Source organism: Balearica regulorum, chromosome 19, assembly GCF_011004875.1.
Source record: "Balearica regulorum gibbericeps isolate bBalReg1 chromosome 19, bBalReg1.pri, whole genome shotgun sequence".
In the NCBI taxonomy this organism is placed as follows: Eukaryota; Metazoa; Chordata; class Aves; order Gruiformes; family Gruidae; genus Balearica; species Balearica regulorum.
In genome coordinates, this window is record NC_046202.1 from 4,158,826 (window position 1) to 4,176,845 (window position 18,020).

The 18,020-nt window shown below is 57.9% G+C and overlaps 2 protein-coding genes across 3 annotated transcripts in view; both read right to left on the reverse strand.

The window, feature by feature from the left end:
• DOC2B (double C2 domain beta) overlaps positions 1-15,238 on the reverse strand; it is a 36,550-nt gene extending 21,312 nt beyond the window's left edge. For both annotated transcript variants that reach the window (XM_075771377.1, XM_075771376.1), the window contains exons 1-2: positions 14,899-15,238; positions 3,538-3,617 (exon numbers count right to left, since the gene is read on the reverse strand). In XM_075771377.1, coding sequence (XP_075627492.1) covers positions 3,538-3,617; positions 14,899-15,229 — 411 coding nt within the window. In that variant the 5' untranslated portion in view covers positions 15,230-15,238. The remainder of the gene's footprint in view (positions 1-3,537; positions 3,618-14,898) is intronic.
• Positions 15,239-15,410: 172 nt separating this feature from the next.
• RPH3AL (rabphilin 3A like (without C2 domains)) overlaps positions 15,411-18,020 on the reverse strand; it is a 59,066-nt gene continuing 56,456 nt past the window's right edge. Inside the window, exon 12 of the mRNA XM_075771379.1 lies at positions 15,411-15,441. The gene's annotated coding sequence lies outside the window, so the exon portion shown is untranslated. The remainder of the gene's footprint in view (positions 15,442-18,020) is intronic.

Genomic DNA, 18,020 nt, shown 5'->3' on the forward strand with positions numbered 1-18,020 from the left:
CAGGAGAGCGCAGCCCCACAGTGTCTGCGCTGCTCACACCCCTGTAGAACCCCCTATAGCATGTTACTATCTCACTCCATACAGCAGGTTGGGCTTTGCAGGACTGAGCAGAAAACGAGAGTCTCACCACGGCATGGCATGTCAGGTCACGGACCCTGGCGCCTGCACGTTAATCGTATCATTTTCTATCACGTTTTATAGGAGGGGGTGATGCCCAGCACAGCCCGGGGGGCAGCTCGGCTGTTGCCCACGCATGACAGTACAGATCGACATAACCCCGGGAGAGCGCGCGGCAATTGTGCACGGCAGCAGGCGGCGAGGGGAGAGCCCTCCTGCCAGCCTGCCATGCGCCTGCTCCCGCAGTCCAGACACGGGCTCCCACACCGCCCTGATTTATTCTCCCATCGATCCAAGCTGAGATGCAACGTGCCTGAATTCATCCGCGCCTGAAGTGTGAAAGCCAGGGTACGGGCAGGGCTGCTGCCAAGACCGAAAGCCATTAGTGCGAGGCGGCCGCTGGCAGCCTGCCTGCTCCTGCCTGCACAGGGGCCTGAGCTTGCTGCCAGCCAGGGAGAGGCGGCAGGAATGCCGGTCACACCACCACAGCCCTGCTCTGGCTGGGGAGCGATGGGTTTCTCAGTTCTTACCTCCCTGGTGCCACGAGACCTGGGACAGTGTCTGCTTTGGCCCCATGGTGCAGCACCAGTGAGCCCTGACGCCGCGGCGGGTCCCTGGGGGTCACGCTAGCGTGGTGGGGGTGACAACGTGGGGCTGGCGCAGGCAGCATGGGGAGAGGCACGGCGGCTGCCCCACCTGCCGGCACCGTACCCTGATCGCACCCACTGAAGGCAACGCCCAAGTGTAGGACTGTCCAAAGAGGTTAAGGCTGGAGGTGGACGCTCCTTGAGCGTGCCGGGGTCTTCCCTCACCTTGCAGAGGCAGGACGTGCTTCACAATCCAGATGTGGACAAACAGCAGCCCTGCACTCAATCCGTTCATCTCCAGGTGCACAGGGACCCTTGCTTCCCTGGCCAGAGCCTGCTGAGGTGCCGGGCACGCGCTGCCTTCCAAAGTCAGCTTCCAGTTATCCATCTGTTGGCACAGAGTGCCCTGTGGCACAGCAGATCTCTGTGCTATTAGGGAAACTGACGCACCAAGCACCTCGCTCCTGGTGTAAGCAGACAGCTCGGTAGCCCCACGGCTACCAGCTTCCACACCCGTACCTCCCGCAACAAAGCAAACCTCCTCTCATTCCCTATTCCAGCTCCATCCGAACTTGTGATACAGGCTTGACCTGAGGGGCTGGAAACACCCAGCGTCACGCAGATCCCACTGTGAACGTACACCAAGAAACACCGCAGCCGTCCCCAGGCACCCGGTACCAGGGCAAACCCCCCCAACCCCCCTGGCATGGAGAGGTTATCCCGACCTCCTGCACAACAGAGCGGCTGGCGGCTGCAGAGCAGAAAATTGGTGGTGGAGCATGCCTGATTGGCTTCAACCCGCCGCCGGTGCCTCCGAGAGCCCACTAACCCCCTTCCCACTCCCCAGGAGCCGATAACGGGACTCAGGAGGGCCATCAGCAGATATAAAAATGCTGGAGATTAAAATAAATAGAAGCAAAAAGATGAAAAGGCAGAGAGAGGGTTGTTTGGGGGGGTTATCGAAGGAAGAAAGAAAAACCCTTCTCACATGGCTGAAATAGTCCAGGTTTTAAAGGCTGCTGGCAGCGACTGAGGCTCCAGGATGCATCCTGAGGGCACCTTCCTCGGGGCCCTCAGACATCGTACCCAAGCCACTGGCCAGGCCAGCCCCAGCCCGGGTCCAGGGCACGTCCCAGCGCTGTGCTGTGGCTCACGTGCTTGGCCCCGGCACTCCCCGGCCACCGCATCACCTCCTCTACAGCACTACTTCTATCATCTACGCAGCCAGTGCCGGCTCCCACCAACGGCAGCCGGGGTGCTGGCCCTTACCTTTCTGTAGTCGAGTTTTGGCAGCTTTCCCCAGGCGAGAGATGAAATGAGAGCGAGCAGATGGCAATGTAAATAAAAGAAAAAAATGGGAGAATGAGAGCAGAATGGAAATGAACAGGACTCGAACACTTGAATGTCAGAGCGATGGGGAGGGGGTCTGCCCACCCCATGAGCAGAGGCGATGCCAACGCCGCGTGGTGCCCCAGCCCGTTGGGATGGGGTCAGCAATCGTTATTCCTGTACAGCCGGTGGGCACGACGGGGACCAGGGCTCTCCATCAGCCCTGCCTTGCTCTCGCTGCTGTTATATCTATCACTTGCCGCTTGCAGGTCTCCTTCCTCCCTGTCTTCCACCCACTGCAAACCCAATTAGAAATCTCCAGCTTGGCACCGCTCCCGAGCGCACCAAGGGAAGCCTGACCCAGAGGCTGATGGTGAATTCACAGGCGACAGGCAGGGAAGTAAAACCCGCCGGCTGCCTCGCCCCTGCCCCGGCAGCCCTGCCAGGGAGCTGTGGGTGCTGCGCATCCCCCCCCCCCCCAGGCCAGGAGCAGCTCCAGCTCTGCCGGGCAGATACCTCCACGCTCACCCCCCAAAAGCAAGAACTCGTGCTCGAGGGATTATTCCAGACGGGGAGCACCCTGGGGTGGGGACATGTGTTCTCAGCACCCAGCGCAGCACCCAGCGCGGCGGGCTCTGGGGTGGGGGCTGCAAATAGGCCAGTTGCAGCTGGAGGGGAGAGGAGCATCCTACGAAGGCAAACGGCGTGGGCTGATCCTCTGGGGGCTCAGCTCACAGCCCATTCTCCTGCAGTTTCTCCTGTCTTCTGTAAAAACCCTCCACCCCTTCCTAAGATCTACAGGGACTTAGGTCTTCTTCCACCAACCCACCACTGTCGGGACCCAGCCGTGTTGACCTGGAGTCCTTGCTCCTCCGAACCTCGTGCAGGGTGAAGCAGAAAGGAGCTGAGCAGCGCCCAGAAGCACCTTCCACAGGCCCAGAGGCAGAACAAGGACCTCAGTTATCTGTTTCTGCTCCAAAATGTGCAAAAAAACCCTTAATTGCTTCAATCACTCAGATGGCAAAGGCGCTGAGGCAGAGCACTTTGTGGCAATGATTAGCGGCATTTAAAAGAGCCATTTATAAACTGACAGCCGGTCACAGCGTCAAGCAAATAACAACATTGGGTTGGGCGCTTTTCTAAAAAGCATCAATAGCTGCAACCATCTTGTCACGGGGATGAGCAGCCGTCTCTGTCCCGCTGGAAACACCCTGAAAGGCAGGGATGGAGGGGAAGGAGAGGGCAGAAGTGCTGGGTGTTGGGATGAAAGAGGAGCTGGCAAAGGGATGGCTGCAGTAAGGGACACCAGAGCCCCGGTGCAGCCCAGGGATGGCGGGGGACACCCGGCCGTCCCCACACGCTGCCCTCACTGCTGCATTTACTGGGCACAGCCGTGGCACCACAGTGGCCTCCTGGTTTTGGCAGGGCTCCGGTGGCCCCATAATGCAGGACAACAGTGGCCAGCTCCAGGCACATTCGGTCCTCGCCCAGCGCTGAGACATACCTTGGCTTTATTGATCGTGCAGTGGAGAGCATTGTTTTCTTGATCATACAGCAAACTGAAATCCAGCGTCCCCAGCGTGGCTGCAAAGGAGAAAAGCTGTTATTAACCCATGGGCCCCAGCAAACACTGCCTCTTCTCCCTCTCAGCACAAAAGGAGTGGATGTGGATGCTAGAGAAATGGCTGCAGACGTTATAAAACATAGAGCATCCTCCTGTGAGCCCTGTTATGAAACATGGTTTCATGCTGGGAGGCTGGTGGCCATCCCCACGCTTGGTCGGCGGGACTGGCATAGCCCTGGGAGAGGAGCGAGAGGGATGAATGGCTGCGGCTCGCTCGGGCACTGCCGCCAGCGCAGAGGCTTTGCCTCTCTGGGCTTTCACACGGGTCAGCCCATCCATCAGCAGCCCCACCGCAGCCAGCAGCTTCCCGTCCCCCAGGAGCTGAAGGCTCTTCTCTGGGAAGGTCCGGGCATGGCTGGGACACGGCTGGGAGCTGCTGTCGGCACATCTCCTCCCCTTCAGCACTGCTGGCATTCCCAGAATGCGTATTTGTATACTGACACCTTCAAACAAATGAGCCACCAATGGGATCCCTTCCCAGCTCCGATTTGGCTGCAAACTGTAAATTAAACCCAGCGAGAATGGAAATACTTTTATGGTTAAAATGAAAAACACCAACAGCTTTTAATCAGAGCAGCGTTCCCTTACGGCATCCACAACCCAGGAACAGCAGCAACAGGGAAGCTCCTGAGATGGGACCACAGGGAAGGGGCAGGAGACCAGAACAAACCAGAAGAGCCTCAGCAGCAAAGTACATTTGATTTGAGAAATTCATTCCTCTTGGACAAGCTGAGCACGTCATGCTAATCCAAAGCAGGGGAAAAAGCCTTAAAAAGACAGGCTTTCCCAAAACATAATTTAACCTTCTCCAAGGCTCCTGGATTTGCACACCAAAGTCCGGACATGGAGCAGCATCTCCCCCAGCACAACTTCACCTGCCACCCGCCTTGAACTTCCAGGGTGGCTCTGGATCCCACTTCTCGCACTTTTCCATGCCCACCTTCCCGGAAGGGTTCTGCCCGAGCACTGCCCTGTCGCCACGCAGCATCCCACCGCTGTTTCCAAGGTAACTGCACCATCCCGCCACGAACGCAGGTTCAGAGCAGGGAAACAAAATCTCAAATAAAAACCAGAACAGTTTTGCTTAATATCAAAGCAGGGTTTGCTGCCTGGGAGGTCAGTTAGACAAACTTTATGGCAAGAAATAAGGCGCTTTTTTCCAGCGTAAATAGCCTCTGCAGCAAGGCGCCCTGGGAGGCGGCAGATATTCCAGGGACTGAAACCTTCCTGCTGCAATTTCACAGTGATCTTCCAGCCCAAACACAACTGAGCTACAGGTTTGCCTGCTAGCAAATAAAAATCATCGCTCCGGAGCAAATATCTTGCCTTCAAAGCAGAGCAAATATTCAGAGAGATTTCTGGCACAATAATGTACCCCCCCTTGTTCTGGAGTAATTTCATGGCACATTAGCTATCGGTTTAGGTAAGCCATAAATCAGTGGGGTTTACCTGCCAGGGCTCAGGGAAGATGGAAGTGACACAGAGTGAGGCCAAACCTGCAACACCTTGTGCATCACCTCTGGGTTTGGCCCAAACGGGCGTTTCTAAAGCAATTACCGGCCAAACTCGCTCCGCACCACGCAAGGAGGAGGAAGGCACAGCAGTACCCCAGCGTGCTGGTGGCTGGCTGCCCCCTGCCCGTGCTCGCCGACGGGGAGCTCACCGCCGCATACGGCAGAGTCAGAGCACCCGCCCCGGGGGGGCCAGTGCAGCCCGCCACGCAGGAGTGGGTGTAGCGGGAGGCTCCACGGTACGTGGGTGAAGGCCAAGTCAGCAAAACTCAGTAAATCTGCATTTTTCGCTTGAGAGCGGAAGATGAAGCCTCCGGTTTCGGAGCCTCATCATTTCCACCTGCCCTTTAATCAGCCCCTTCCTGCCAGCCCCACCGCTCGGCCCTCCCAAGTTCAAGCTGTTATTTTATTTTTATCACAGAAGGGGGCCCACGGCTTAGCCTGCTGGATTTGGCAATTTATAAAACAAATTAAAACAGACTTTGGCCAGGAAATACTGACAAAGCCTCCTGTCCCCTCAGTGCCAAGTCGTGCCCCAGGGGCGAGGGCAGCGGGGAACGAAACCCCAAAGCACCGGCACGCAGCCACGGATGCTGCTTTTGCAGATGGGTACTAAGGTCCTGCTCTCCCGTGCTGGTGGGTCCAGGAGCAAACCTCGAGCAGTTCCCGTTCATCTCGGAGCCGTCAGCAGAGAGGAGGGCATGGATGGGGGTGCATGGCCCCCCCTCCCAGCCCTGCGGGGCTCCGGCCCTGGCTCTCCTCCAGCCCTGGAGGGGTTTTCCTCTATGCAGGGATTTTTTTCACTGACGGTGAGTCTCGATTCTCAAGGAAGGGGCTGCCTTTATCAGAGGGCTGTGGAAACATCAGCAGAACATGTTGTGCTAATTGCTTAAAAAGGCGGCCGTATGGAGATGACAAAAGGCATCAGGCTAACTTGGGGTTTCGCAGTTAAGGTGCCATTATGGAGTCAAGGGCGAGCGCTGCTGCCAGAGCCCGGACCCAGCGGGGCGGTGGACGCTGAGGACGCATCTCCCGCAGCAGCAGAGTGCCTGTGGCGCGGTCACAGCCCCGCCGTCCCCGTTACCTCCTGGGGACAGGCTGCTGGGCGGCGGATGCAGCACAGCGGTGACAGCAGAGACGAGGCTGGCGTGGAAGCTGCCTGCGGCCTCGGCTGGCTGCTCCCGAGCAGACTGGCCCCAGGGTTGCTCAGGGCCCTGAGGAGATAGCAGGAGACCTCCAGCTGGAGCCAGGGGTGGGAGCCACCCTGCAGCCCCCAACAGCTCCGTGCAAACCCCCCGGGGACGATGGCCCGGCTGGAGAGCCAGCCCTGCGCTCCCCGAGCAGGGAGCACGCCGAGCAAGCGGCCAAGTGAGCCAACACCAAAACACCGGCACGGGTCTCACTGCTCTCACCCCTCCTGCAAACCGCCGGCAGCACATCCAGCCCTGGCTGTGCGAGACCCACCATCTCCAGCCAGCGGGATCAGGGCCCAAAGCCTCCGGGCTGCAGCAGCCGGCTCCAAACAGGGCCCTCCGCGACGCAGCCGAATCGCCCTTCTTTAATTGCTTTCCCCCTCCCACCCGTCCTCGCAGCTGAGATGCAACTCGATTGCGCTCTTAATTAGGGGAGCGAGCGCCTAAAAAAGAAAAGGGCAGCAATTAGACTCGAAGCACTGTTACTAGACGCATTTAACTCGACTGGGCTATTCTGAACGCTGCCCTCTAATCACACAGGCTGCAAATAAAAAAATATAAATAAATGTCTTTGTCAGGCATTACAAAGGCAGCTTTGCACTCTCCAGACAGCAGGCAGGATGTATCATTATTATTACGATTATTCTGCTCCAATGATAAAATAACCATTAGGAGAGCTGAACTCATTAGCAGGTTCTGACCCTCCTTCCTCTCCATGAATTGGGAGAGATTAATGGGAAGGTGCTGGCCAGGGGCTGGCATTTAACACAGGCTCTAAAAAGGAAAATAAATCTGACTTGCACAGGAATGCGGCCTCTTCTCCCACTGACCTTTGCGCATTTTGATTAATTCAGTGGGCCACAAAATTATTAGAGGCCAGCATAACCAGCAGATGCGTCTCCAGGCTTAGCCGTGGGATACGGCGAGCGTGCCTGCAGCCCGCGGGCAGCGTGGCGTCCTGGCACAGCGCCGCTACCGCCCTTGTTGGTGGAGTCGGCAGAAATTGTTTATTGCTGACATTTCCCACCAGCGCCCAGGGTGACGGGGAGGCTGGAGTAGCTTCTATTTATACCTGCGGGATGAAAGGCAAAAGGCGGTGATAAATCCGTGCTCTGCTCCCTTACCCAGCCCCTGTCCTTGCAGCCTACGTGCCCTCATCTGGCCCACGCAGGGTGGCAGATCCACACCCTTGGCCTGGGACACCCCAGGGAGAAGAGTTTCTCAGCCCAAAAGATGCTCAGGATACGGAAAAGGCACCAGCGCTTGTAGCACGGGCCCATGAGCTTCGGCACATGCTGTCGAGGAGGGAACTGATGATTGAGTGGGCTCCTGACTTTCCAAAGTCAGGGAAGCTTTTGGATCGCGACTGCCATTAGAAAGCCCAGCAAGGCTCTACGCTGGGAGAAATTGAGGTGTGCACAAAAACCCCCACTATAGAACTAATTAAAAAGAGGTCCAAAAAGCCTTAAGTCCCTCTGCTTATCAGCATTGCTGCTCCCAAGATAATCTGCTCATGGATTTTGTGCCAGGGAGATCAGAGTGGAGCAGTAAAAAGACTGCTGGGGATTGTCTGGATTAGCTCTCCCTTACAGAAAGCACAGGTTCAGTAACCTTCAGACTGGGTATTTTTTAATGCACTATAAAAGATAGGTCCCTATTCTTCCATTGCTTTAATTTTCCTCTGCAATGGAGATAATTTTAAAGGTCCTGAAAGGCAGCGAGTAATTCTGTGCACTTACAGCCCCATGTAAAATGTCGGTAAATGACTCCTCAGGAGGAACAGAAATTATTTCTCGCCATTTCCAAGCAGGGCTGCTGAAGATTGCTCTGGCGGGCGGCCGCATGTGCTGCTGCTGCTGCCTCCCCGGCTGCAGCGGTGCCTTGTCCCAGCCCAGCGGCACACGGCAGGGCAGTGCAGGCAGCGAGCACCGGGGCAGCTCGAGGACTGACTCCCTGGGCTGTGCAGGAGCGAGGCCCTGAAAGCCCCCAGGGTTACCCCCGGAACACAGCACCATCAGTCCCAGCAGCCTCCCGGAGCCGGAGGCCGAGCTCGCCCAGCGCCCGCAGCGGTCCCGGTCCGTGCACAGACCCACTCAGGGTCACCCCACTTGTGACTCGTGTGCCTCTGCGTGGGATGGATCCTGCACGGTGCTGAGTGAAGGAGCTGCAGACCGTGACGGCTGCAAGCCCCCAGGTCTGATGGCAGCACTGACCTCTGGCATGAACCTACAGCCACAGGCATCGCTGCGGGTTTCAGCATCAGCCAGGGAAGGTGGTTAAGACAGGTGGAAATGGGAAACTTGTGAAAGTCAGCATCACCGTGAACTACTCCATGAAAAAGGTGTCCTGTGGAAGGTTTTGGGACATGTCCCAGGAGCAGCACACCATGCTGGGACACAGACATTCCCATCGGCACCTGGACCACGTGGTGCCAGCTGGTAGCATCGCGGGACTCTGGTCCGGTGCTGCAGGCAACGGCAGGACGTTCCCAGTCCTACACAGAAACCCAGCAGGAACCAGATCCAGCATGCAGGCAGGAGAACTTCCTTCCTTGGGAGCTCCATGGATGTGGCTGGATTCAACAGGACCAGGACTGAGAAACAAGCACAACTCTTCTTTCTTGCAACTACTCCCTGCCTCGTCATGGGTTTTTCACTTAAAATCTACAGCAATTAATATCTCTTCATTTCAGAGAAACAGCGCCAGCCCCTGGAAGCTCCGGAGCAGGGAGCTGCTTCTTTGCGAGGCTGGTTGATGGATGCTCATCAGCTCTTCTGTCTTCTCCAGGAGGAGTGTTCAGAGGAACACTTATCTGCTCAGAACAGTTCAGAGATGCAATTATGTTTTACAGCACTAAATGGTCCCTGATGTCAGCAGCAATTAGACTTTCAGCAATTTCAATTTAGAGATGGCCTTCAAATCTCTCTCTCTCTCTCCCCTTAATGAAATACAGTATTGCAATTAACAACCCCCCAAAATCACCTTCAGTGTTAAATACAAAGATGAAAGATCCAGGAACCCCTTGGGTGTGTTGGAGCGATGGGTGTCAGCGAAGGGATGAGGGCGGCAGAGGTGCCACAGGGCAGGGAGCCTCCCTCCTCCAGCCGGGCATCACCTCTGCTCCTGCATGCCGGGACCACGGGAAGGTGAAGGGCCGGGCAGGCTGCTGGGGAGGGAGGGAGCCGGGCAGGAAGAGAGCCCCACGTCAACCAGCAGCCACGCGGATTCTTCATTAGCAGAGACGCTGGAGGCCAAGCCCATATGCTCCCTCCATCGCTGTTGGAGGAGGGATGCCTGGACAGACCCTACTCGCCCTTGCGTGCTGGCCCCACAGGGTGCCCCACGTTTATCCCCAGCGCTTCAGGGTGTCCTGGCCACAGCCACCCCCCGGGAACGAGCATCTCCGAGGGCTGAAGGCTCCTCAGCTCCTTGGAGGACCAGGAGCTCCCAATGTGCAGACTCCACCTGGACCACTGACGGGGCGGCCGGCAGGAGAGGGCGAGAGCTCCCCCCACGCCAGCACCCTCCCCATACCTGGGTATCCCACAGGGAACCAGATGGGAGCTAATCCAAAGTCACCTTGGTTAACCCTGCGTCTCCCTTGGGAGAGCTACAAGCTCCCTGATGCCTTTAAACCTCGGGTCTGACACCGCCCGCTACCTACACGTTTCCTTGGTGTAGGCGGCTTGGGTCGCAGTACGGTTGGCAAAACCAAGCTCCAGGCTCTGCTGCAATCAGCGGTGGCTTGTTTAGTTTCCTGAGTAAAAAAATACTTCTTTTGGCCTTATCTGGATTGAAAAGACGATTCAAAGGTTATAAATAGCAGTAGCAGCATATGTTAAGGAGCTGCATTTCAGAAGTAAATATCCTCATGGTTTCAACGCACATTTCCCCTCGTCGTCCCTCCTGCCTCCTCCTGTCTGGCCGAAAGCATCGCCAGGTGACTTGCAAACCCTGCACCCCTTTAGACCTTCATTCTTCTTTACGTCTTTAAGCAGCCAGTAATTAATATCTGCATGACGGCTTCGCCTGCCTAATTATCATCTTTGCTCAAAATAAGAGTCTTCCTAAATAACTTCTGTGGCGTTGCCTGCAGCGGGCGTCACGAGCAGCCATGCACCAGGACAGGCCTCTCAGCTGTAGTTTGGAGAAGTTGTTTTTATGCTGCTGCAGCCTGGGAGCTCGCGAGCCTTCTCCTCCCAGGAATAAAGCCGGGCATGCTATAAAATTGGCTGGGTTTGTACTTGTATAAACAGCCCCGGAGCACTGGAGGAACAGTACATGGGCAGGTCTTCCAGAAACACCAGCTCCTGCTGCAACAACCCGCTCTCGGGCCACATATCCGTCCAAAACCCCAGAGCCAAACCCATGCAGAGGAAGGAGGAAATTCCAGCGCCGGCTGCAACCTCACTCCGAAGCCAAACGGTGGCTCAGGAAAAAGGAGCATTTCTTCAAGGGATAGAAACTTGCTTGTACATTACAGAAGGAGGATGGCTGCTCCCTCCAGTGATGTCCCCTGGTGAGAGCAGCCACAGCAGCACTCCTCAGAAGGACCACGTTTCTACCCCTGCGCTGCTTGTGCAGAGATTTCAGAGACCTTTAAAAACCTGTAAGGTACAAATTCCCGCTGGTGCTGCGGAGGGGAAAGCGCAGCCACTCGAGGGGCAGTGATTTGCATGAAATCAGAGATGAGTGGCGAGACCCAGCTCCTCGCAGGTGGCACATTGCCACCTAGCTGGCATTTGCTTATTTTCCTTGTGAAGCAAGTTCCCCTGGCAGTGTGCCGCCTGACTAGGTGGGAAGCATCCCTGGTGGCTGGGGACCCCCAGGGACAGGGTACGGCCGCTGTCACTGGCACCAGCCAGGAGAAACCAAAGATGAGGTGACAGCTGTGTGTCCCGAGGCAGTAGGAGCAAATCCCCCCCCTTCCCAGCCCCAAATCCTGGCTGGTCCTTTCAGACCACAGCAGACGCTAGCGCTGGTCCGAGGGGAACCAAACCACCCCTCTGCGGGGCTGGCACCAAACACGCGTTTTCCCACCTCTCCTGCCTCATTCCCCCTCCTCAGCAGCTCTGTTGGGGACAAACCCACTGTGGGAAGAGTCCTACTCTGTCCAGCTGGGGCTCCAGTCCCAGAGCATCCCTCCAGCCAGAGGCGGCACAGTACAGCGATGGATGAGTCCCTCTCCCAGCGGCCTCGCAAGGGCGCTGGGATGGCAGAGGGGGCCAGCCATGACCCTGCAAATCCTCACAGCAGGGCTGCTGGCGGGTCTGATGGGAAGGGCTGGCTCCACACGACTCCCGGTGCTCCCAGAGCCAGCCCCGATGTCTCCGCTCATTATCTGCTCTCAGCTCCCCGGCCCCGCTTGCTCCCTGCCCCTCGCTGTGTTCAACACGCTGGTTACGGCTGCCCCGCAGGGACCAGGCTTGTTTTCCTCAGCACCTCCACATCTCCCCTGAGCTGTGCTCCCCAGCTCCGCAGGGCTGCAGTGCGGTGCCCCAAACCACTGCCCTCAGCCCCACATGCCCCAGAGCCATCAACCCGAGCCTCAGCATCAGCCTCCCAGTGACTGGTGACATCTGCCCGTGGCAGCGGGTCCCCTCCCACCCTACCGCACCTCGGCCAGGTCCCTGCCCACCTCCGGAGGGATGTCATCTGCCTCCTGCAGCCCTGGGATCCTTGGTTTTCCAAAGCACCAAACACAGGCGTGCACACACACGTGTCCGTGCTCCCTATGGATGCCAAACCGCTGGGTCAGGCTGCCCTGCTTGGATGGGAGCAGACACCGACGCTTCTCCCAGGGCTGCCAACGTCCCAGGGAGAGGCCGTCTGGAGGAGGGGAGCTCCTGCCAGCTCTGCAGGCACCTCCCAGGATTGCTGGTGGGGCCAGGAACACCGCTCGGCAAAGGAATAAGAAATGCGTTGCAGAGAGCCAGCCCAGGCAAGGCAGGACCGACCCTGCACCGCTCCCTGCAGCCCTGCCAGGGGTGCCGGCGGTGCCCCTGCCCAATGCCACCCTGCAGTGCTGTGGTGGTGAAGAACGTGGCCCCACCATCCATCAGCCTGGTGCCACTAGAAACCCAGAAACACCAGCCTGGAGAAGCAACCCCGGGCAGGAATGAGCGTAGGGGAAACCCAGCCAAATGCTGCATTTCTCCAGGCAGGGGCAGCTCTACTCCTCCCACCTGGCCAGCCAGCACCATCGCTTTGGTGTTGGAGGAGGGAAACCCGCAGGCAGGTGGGACCAACGGGAAGGAGCTGTCCTCTCCTCCTCCTCCTCCCGATGGAACCTGCCGTGGCAAAATCCCTCTCGCTGCACTTCTCCGGCGCTGTGCTGGAAGCATCTGCAGGGAGTGAGGCAAGACGCGCCCCTGCCCAGCAAGCCCTCGACTCTCAGGAGCTGCACTCAGGCTCCGACACCACCATCCCCAGAGATCTCGGTCAACTCCCCGAACCCTGTGTGCTGCCGGAGGGAACTGACACTACTTAACCCCAAGACTGTTCTGCTGTACAGGCGGAGACAGGTTCCCCAGGGGAAATTTAGTGCAGGTGACTAATGCAGCAGCCCTGAATCACCCACCAGGGACGTGGGGGAGCTGGAAGACACTCCCCAGCGAAGCCAATGGCTCAAGTCAGGCTGCATGAATCCCCTCACAGCTCCCCGCCTGGGAATCGGGGCCAGCGAGCCCTCGTCTGGCTTTTGCGACTTAGCTGCTAAACATGGAGGAGCGACAGTCTCATCCTGCATATTGATGCCAACCAGTGCCCTGAGAGCAGCCGGGATCATCCCGTGCTGTCCCCAGAGATGTGACACCAGCAGTTACACCTTCCCGCTCTGCTCCTCGCACCGCTGTGCCTTTGCCGGCGGAAAACCCACCACATCTGGCAAAACAGCCTCAGCAGTTTGCCTGACACCTGTTACACTGCAAGAAACACTCTTCCCAACACCAGCCAGGGTGAGACAAACACCCACCAGCCCCCGACACCGACCTGCTTCCAGCGTCGCTGGCGGGGCTAAATGCAGAAGGCAGCGCCCTGGGCAATTCTCCCACGAGTCACCAGGTGAAAGCGCTGCGTCCCACAGCCCCAAGCACTTCGGCTCCCACACACACCTCTAGCCCTGAAGCCCAGTTGCTCCCATTTCTATTGCTGAAATGAGCAAAGACGATCTAATAATTAGAGCAGCAAATAACCCAAATCCGGTTAAAGTCACTGTTAACTGCCCGGCTGGGACAAACAGGGCTTAGCAGAGATGTTCTCCCTGGGAGCACAGTGGCTCTTGCCTCCTCCAAAGAGAGCGTGACCCCAACACTGGGATGGGGAGAGAGGGAGCATCAGTTTGGGGCTTGCACCCAGAGCCCCAGCCTCTCCCGCAGCTGTGGTCGGTGGTCAGCAGGCAGAGGGGGGGGCTCAGGGGTGGCTGTGCCGCCTTGCAGCAAGCACAACCCTTTGGGGAGCCCTCCCTGGGGTCACGCTCCAGGGTCGCACATAGATGGCAGCAGCCCAGGCCAGCCCAGCGCCGGCAGTGAGGGAGCGATGCTGAGGCAGGGCTGTGACATTTTGCACAGGGAAAGCCACCGCCTGCCCGGTGCTGGGCCGTAAACAGCTCAGCGTCGTGGGAGCTCAGCCTCCCCCTTCCCCCCGGACGAGCACGCAGCACCGCTCAGCACCACTGACTCCTTTCCTCGGCATCTCCCGGCTTCAAACTTTGTGCTCAGCCCCTCGCAGGATCTGGCCCCTAAAGGCTGGGCTGAATAGAGACCTTGGGTTTCAACCGACCTCAAGGAAAGCAACACTATCCCAGCCACCGTGGCTGGCAGAGCCAGACAGCAGCTGCTTTGCAGCCTGCAAGCTCCACCAAGCTGGGTGGGAAGGACGTTTTGGGTGGGGAGGGGTTAAACCTCACTGCAAACACCTGCATCTACCAGAACCCAAGCCTTCTGTTCAAAAGCCCCCCCTGGTCTCATGCAGGGCTCGCTCTCTGCAGCTGGAGGGTGAGGAATGACATGCCGGAGTTTGCTGAGGGAGAGGGCAGAGATTTCCCGGGCGGATGTCATTCCGAACAAATCTCCCCGATCTGGAGCTGGGCGATGCTGGAGCGTATCGCCAGCTAATCAGCAGGGTGGCTGGAGCAGGCTGCACCACTGAGACGGATTAAGCAAAGGGTCTGAGCCCAGCTTTGGAGGCAAGGAGCCGAGCAGGGATGAGGCAGAGAAGTGCATCAACCACAACAGCAAAGCACAGCAACTGGTGGCTCTTGGGAGACTTCCCTAGTTTGGGTTCAGCGGCCAGCCTGGCTGCAGCAGGGACACTCCCAGGGCCTCCCTCCACCCAGGGGCAGCGCCGGAGCGGTGCTGTGACAGCCTCCCTGCCCGGAGCAGAGGGCTTGTTACTGCTGCAATGTAATCCCAAGGATGGACAGCGTGGCCGGCAGCCGGGAAGGGCGCACGGCTTGGGCAGTAAGATGGGGGACCAGGTCTAAGACCCACCCTTGCCCTCAGCACCCAGCAAACTCCCGTGGAAACTTAGGAACTCACTGCAGTCGTCGGACTCGTAGCCCTCGGGGTCCACCACCTCCTCGGGTGCTTGGCACTTGGCTGGCTGCTCGGCAGGCGTCGTGCCATACGCCCCGAAAAGCTGGTCCACGTCCTCGTCCTCTTCACGGGGGGCCTCGGCGGGGCTGACGGAGGGCTGGCTGACGGCGGAGCGCAGGGCGCTGCTGCGACCGACGGCGGCGGGGAGCCCACGGGGGAAGCGGGGGAAGTAGTCGGAGATCTGCTTGATGGGTTTGATGGGGCCGGGGCAGACGTCAATAGCCATGTGCTCCTGGATACTTATGGTCATTTTCTCTCCTTTTCGGAGTGTCATGCATGCGGCTGTCGGCGCCAAGCCCCCCCAGAGAATCCCGGATCGTGCCTGAGGGAGCCGTGAAGTTTCTGCCGGGGGAAGCGAAGGCAGGCGAGGAGGGAGGCTCCGGCGGGCACCTTACGTGGTTCTCGCGCCCTGAGCCTCAGACGCCGCACGCATGCTGCTGCCACCAGCTTCGGCTCTCGCACAGTCCCTGATCCTGCCAGCGCTGCCTGTGAATAAGTGAGCGAGACGGAGAGACGGATAAGAGGCAGGGGGTGGGCTCTCGGGTGATGTCACCAGCTAGCAACAAAGCGGTACCCAGCAGCGGAGGAATGAGGGCTGTGGCCATCCCGCCGCCCCGGCCGCAGCGTGGGCAGCCAGCCCCCCGCTCCTTCCCCAGCAAAGCCCCGCTGTGCCCGGGGGGAAGCAAAGTAGAAGTTGGGTCGAAGCCCACCTCCCTGCACCTGTTCACCCCATCTCCCTGCTAAAGCAGGGTCGGTCCCCGCCAAACCTCGCCGGAGGAGGGGAAGGTCACCGTGCAGGGTCAGGAGCCGCTGTCCCGTTGCGTCGCATCCCCGGTGTGCTGCGGAGAGGCAAGCCGAGCTGCCCCAGCCCCCGGGGACCATGGCAGCCCCCCGTGCCCTCCCGTCTCGCCGCGGGGCCGTGCCGGGGAGGTGCTCTGCTGCATACTGAGCAGGGGTGCGGGTGACATGCAGCCCGCTCCCAGCTCCAGCCGCACCGCTGCTTGCAGGGGCAGGGGCAGCCCAGATTTGGCACCCCTCTGCCATAGCTGGCCCCCAGCCCGCAGCAACGTCCCCTCCGGAGCTCAGCACCAGCCGGGCAGACTGGGCAAGCTGCCTGCAGCCTCTGGAGCTGGGAATGCACCAGGGACTGAAGCAACACATGGCACTTGCTTGCAGCCTGGCCGGCACAGCCTCTCCCAGCCGGCTTAGAGCAATGCAGCAGGTAAAGCATCGCAGAGGAACGAGCAATGGGCTGGGACCAGGGCCCACAGCCAATGTGGCCACTCTCCGGCAACCTTTCCGGGCAGGGATGGGGCCCCGTCACCAGCTGCGAAGGGGACAGACTCCCTGCAGCCTGCCACAGGCTCCCTAGTAAATGCTGAGCTGTGGTTTGCTCAGGGAGTTGGTCTCAAACTGATGTTTTTACCTAATCTCCCATGTTCAAATCAATAAACCTGTCTTTCCACAAGCTATTGGAAGTGGACTTTTGAGCAAGGAGTACCAGAAGAGAAATGCTGTGAAAACATGTTGCAAAATGCTGCATAGAAACTCACTCTGCCCAGGAAAACGTGTCTGAAATACTATACAGGGGCAACTCCCCCAGTGCAGACTTTCTGCTGGCTCAGGCGTGAGTCTGGCACAAAGCTGGGACACACGGTGTGTGCTGGTCACCCACCGTGGCAAGCCGATCACCACCAGATAACCTGACAACACACAGATCCCATAGCAATGCACGCAGAACTGCAGTCTCCTACAGGCTGGCATGCAGATGTCTGTTAAAAGTAAAGCTCTGTTCTTTGGAGAATTTTCCACAAAACCTAGCAAAATGACACCCAACCTTTTTGTCTAATGAAGAACTCAGTTTTCATTCAGCTTTTGGTAAATGTTAATGAACGTCCCTGACTCATAACATACCAACACTAGGCAAACTAACCTAATTTACTTCTCGCCGGGAAGCAAACGTTTCTCTCCTGAAGCATCCAAACTTGTCATCACTCTGTACCTAGACACGATCCACGCGGATGCTCTAATGACCTGGGAGAACAGGAGACCGCTCCTTCCTCTCTCTGCTGTATTTTTGCTTCGAGGCGGGTCCCGCCTATTGCACAGAGGTGATCTGTGCTGCTCTGCCAGGAGACAAACTGTGGTCTGGCAGCAAGGTCCACCAGTGGATCCAGCCTGAGAGAGTTTAACCCCTGTCCCACACCCAAGGACTCCTACTCTATTAACTCAGATGGAAATGCCACCTGCTTCGCATTCATGTGGTTGGGGCTGAAAACCTTGCTGGTGGTAGGACGATGGGTGGGAAGGTCAGGCCAGGCACAAAGAGCTGCCCCTGGGTTTGGAACAGCCTGGATGTGCTCATCCGCACAGGCTCCATCTTTGGGTGCAGCATCCAGGATGCGGTGTGGACTCAGACAGAATGAAGCAAAAATTGGGCCCGATGCCCAGAAAATAGCAGCAATTCCCTCTAAGAAAGGGCAAATAAATAAATAAAATTAAGTTATGTATGAAAGCCTAATGTCATTATTACCATCACAAAAGCATCATTATTTCAAATGTTTCCTGAAAGAGCACAAGACCCAAACAGAAAAGGACTGTTTCAGAGGTCAGAAAACCAAGGCGCTGGGAATTAAGGTGAGCCCCCTGAGCTCTGCCTTCTCCTGCGTCATGCAGCACCCCGAAAGCTGCCCTGCACTGCTGACAGCCCACGGCCGGGATCAAGGCCCAGCAGCACCGACGGGAGATGCTCAGCTTACCCAGGCATCCAGAGGGCACCCGATGACGCAAGGGGCAGGGTGCATGTGGGGATCAGATTAATGGAAAAGCAAAGCCAGAGACGAAGCAGGCAAACCTCCCTGCTATCAGGACAGGACTGGTCCCCAAGGGAGACCTTGTCCCCAAACCTTATCGATTGAAAGAAACAAAAACAAGACTTACTGCTAATAGCCCAGATGGGACTTTGTAGTCTCTGATCCCAAGCCTACTGAAAGCAGCTGGAGCCTTTCTTCAGCTTTTAATGAGTCCCAAAGCAGCTCGGTTCTGATAAACTGCAGTTTCCTACC